The sequence below is a fragment of the Gavialis gangeticus genome, unplaced genomic scaffold (assembly GCF_001723915.1).
Source record: "Gavialis gangeticus isolate Ggan-Ray unplaced genomic scaffold, GavGan_comp1, whole genome shotgun sequence".
In the NCBI taxonomy this organism is placed as follows: domain Eukaryota; kingdom Metazoa; phylum Chordata; order Crocodylia; family Gavialidae; genus Gavialis; species Gavialis gangeticus.
Genome location: NW_017729000.1, coordinates 2,286,415 through 2,289,633, shown reverse-complemented (window position 1 = coordinate 2,289,633; position 3,219 = coordinate 2,286,415). Strand labels below are relative to the sequence as shown.

At 44.2% G+C, this 3,219-nt stretch overlaps 1 protein-coding gene across 1 annotated transcript in view; it reads left to right on the top strand.

The window, feature by feature from the left end:
• The window catches only part of LSM11 (LSM11, U7 small nuclear RNA associated), a 12,478-nt gene extending 9,493 nt beyond the window's left edge, over positions 1–2,985 (top strand). The window contains exons 3-4 of the mRNA XM_019506076.1: positions 627–710; positions 1,489–2,985. Coding sequence (XP_019361621.1) covers positions 627–710; positions 1,489–1,893 — 489 coding nt within the window. The 3' untranslated portion in view covers positions 1,894–2,985. The remainder of the gene's footprint in view (positions 1–626; positions 711–1,488) is intronic.
• The last annotated feature ends 234 nt before the right edge of the window (positions 2,986–3,219 follow it).

The following is a 3,219-nucleotide window of genomic DNA, read 5'->3' as shown; positions in this document are numbered from 1 at the left end:
TATTAGTCATGAGATACAAGGTAAAGTGTTGTTACACCGAGTGCTGTAGCCTCGCTGGCCACTGGGAGATGCTGAGAGAGAGCAACAAGTGCAGTGGCTGCAGTGTAGTTTGATATTTCTGGATGTTGCGTACAGTTTTGGGGAGAAGTAAATCACTGATGACATTCAAGCTCTGTTAATCCTTCTTCCCTCCAGTTTCCTCTCGTAGGTATCAGCCACAAAACCAGAACAGGGTAAGGGAAGCTCCCCCCAAGATTTCCAAAAAAAAAAAAAAGAGACTGAATAGAGTGAGGTCTTACAGGACTGCGATCCCCAAGTGAGAGAGAAGTTTAGAAACAGGGTGGGAATACTCAATGTCATCTTGGGGGTATTAAAAATAGGTTTATGCCTGAAGAGAAGAGGGAGATTTAGGCTGTAGGAGTAGAAATGTCCACTAGGCTCTGTGGCTCCCCTGTTTGTGTACCTCAGTATAACAAGTGTGTTTTGGATATTTGGAAATCTACTCCAGAACATGGCATGTCCTTCAAATGGATCGTCCGTGAGATGAGAGAGCTTTGTATTATGGTTTAGAAAGCTGTTTTCCTCTTTTATCTTTCCTTTTTTAACTTTCCTTTTTTATCTTTCAGGCCTTAACAGATGTAGATGAAACGTATAGAAAACCTGTACTGGGGAAGGCATTCTACAATGAGCCCCAGCTCACACTTACCAGGGTAGGTAGCCTTCTGCCTGCATGCTAACTGGCCTTGTATACCTTACTTTTCATTGTGGTGAAATATGTAGCATCAACCTGAAAGTCCTGGTTATGTCTGAAATGTACCTACTCCAGATTTTACTGGAATGGGAAAAACTCAGAGAAGCAAAAATGCTTTTTTGCCATATTTTTCAAGTTCAGTTTGCGCTGCTGATGGCACTTTTAAAAACAGCCTAATTGGCATTAGATATTGATGTCACTTTGACTTCCTGTCTCCTGCAGTGTCATGAAACCATCACTCCTGTGCATCGCTCTGGAGTAGGAGCCTGCATGCTCGTGGTTTTCCCAAACTGCATGAGAGGATGTTTATCAACAGGGACAAAACTGGAGCCAAGGGGTCGAGTCCATACTAGGATAGGTTTTCCATCTATTTGGAATTGACTTGTCAGTCTGCTGTCTGTTTAATGCGTCAGTGTTGCACAGATCCCAAAGTACTGACATAAAATGGAGTTTCTCTTCCAGTTTCAGCGCTGTTGCATTGTCAGATTCATTTCTAAGCCTGCCTAAGTCTATTTGATATATTTGGTCTAATAAAAGACATCGCCCACAAAAATAGTTGCTTTCTGTAGTCATGATATGTCAAAATCGTGACTGCAGTAGGAAAAAGAGCTGTTCAGCAGTCATATATTATTACGTATGCTGATTGTTGGCTTACATGCTCAAAATTTGACTTGAGTGTGGAGAATGAGAAGCCCGTTTCTCTGAATGTGGCCACTTAACTGAGTGTTCCCTTACAGCTGTTTGACAGGCTCAAACTACGGGAGTCCTCTGAAAAGAAGGGAGCTGATACAAAGACTGAGCCAGAGGAGACAGCCACAACAAGTGGACCCCAGCCGCTCAGACGGAAAGTTGGGTCAGGATGGGGGAGAGCAGAAGAGGAGCGTGAGACACAGAAACACGTGGGCAGAGGTGGAGAAAAGAAGATGGCAGGCGACAGCTTGCCTCTGGCAGTCAGAAACGAGGCTGACTTGCCAGGCAGGACTGCCCAGCCAGAGGGCACTGGTGCAGGAGCTACCACAGCAAGAAGCCAGCCCCGGAAAAAAAAGAGGCCCAAGGTGGATTATCAGCAGGTGTTCACACGCCACATAAACCAGATATTTATCCGAGGAGAGAATGTCTTGCTTGTCCACTTAGCGCATTGACTTGGCAGAGCTGAGTCAGTATATTTAATCAATAGCATGAATCACAGCTACAGCTCTGGCTAAGCATCGTTGTGAAGCTGTATGGTATTATAACTAGATTCCCTTTCTTTAATTGTAACAGGATAGGGGAAATTGCTATGTCTGTCAGACCAGGGCATCTTGAAGCAGTGGCTACCAGAGCAGCCAGTCTTACACCTCTTGTCAAGGGGCTTGGGACAAGTTCAGCAAGACACTTCGGTTCTGTGAGGCGAGGGGAAACTGGCAGAATCCGACAGGGACCCTGGTCCCTTTAAAGGGCTTCACGAAGCGGGTTGGGAAGTGAAATTAGGGTGCTTCATTTGGAACAAAAATGTTGTTCCCTTCAAGAACATGTAACTCTACACAGTCTAAAATGAGTGACCAGTCCTAAATATTCTACTTCCTCTAAGTTGTTGCAAAAGCAGTTTTCACTGACAAAGTCAATAGTTTTTAAATGCAAGTAAATGAAGAATCCAGAGTTTCTCCTTGCACCAGGCCTAGCTTTGCCCGTGCACCCCAGTCCCTTTGTTCAAGCCTGTTGCTAACAAGGACTGAATTGTGATATGGTCTGAGGCATCTCAGTGAGCACCACCTAAAATTCCTCTTTAGATCACTGAACTGAGGCAGGATTTGTGCTTGCTCCCAGGGGCAAAGCTTGTGCTCTTACCTGTTGTGTCATGCTGTCTTCCCACGCTATCAGCAAGCACTTAGCAATGTCAGTCCAGGAGCTTTCTTCCCTGGAGTTCCTCTGCGAGTGTTATAATGGGAGGAAGCACCTGGGAAATCAGTCTTTTCTATTTCTTGTTGTAGCGTTATACACGGTGATATACTTTTCTTGTGAGATTTTTAAAATAAGTTTGTGCTGAGCACAGCCGTACTGTAACTAAGCACCTCTGAGGTTCCCTCTTGAAACTAGAGGCACCACCTCACCAGCAGGTCTGATGGGACCCAAGTCTTCGTGATGCTTTCCTATCTATACGAATGATGCTGCTTTGAATTCCATCTGAACCGAGCTTCAGAGATGTGCTTAGAATTAACGAAGTATAAAAATTAAAGCCAAACTGTAGCAAATGACTAGCTTTATTTTGATAGCTTTCTTCATACCTAAACCACTGAAGAGCAGCCAGAGCTGCTGCGTATCTAAAACTGTTTCCAGGAGCTGTTCTTCAGATCTAGAGTGAGCAGAAACTGCTAGATTACCCAGTGGGACCTCTTATTTATTTTCACCCATTTACTCATGTAATTAATTCCAATTATCTCATACTATAGAGCAGCTCCCTTCCTTACAACAAGTATTAGATGTGTCCA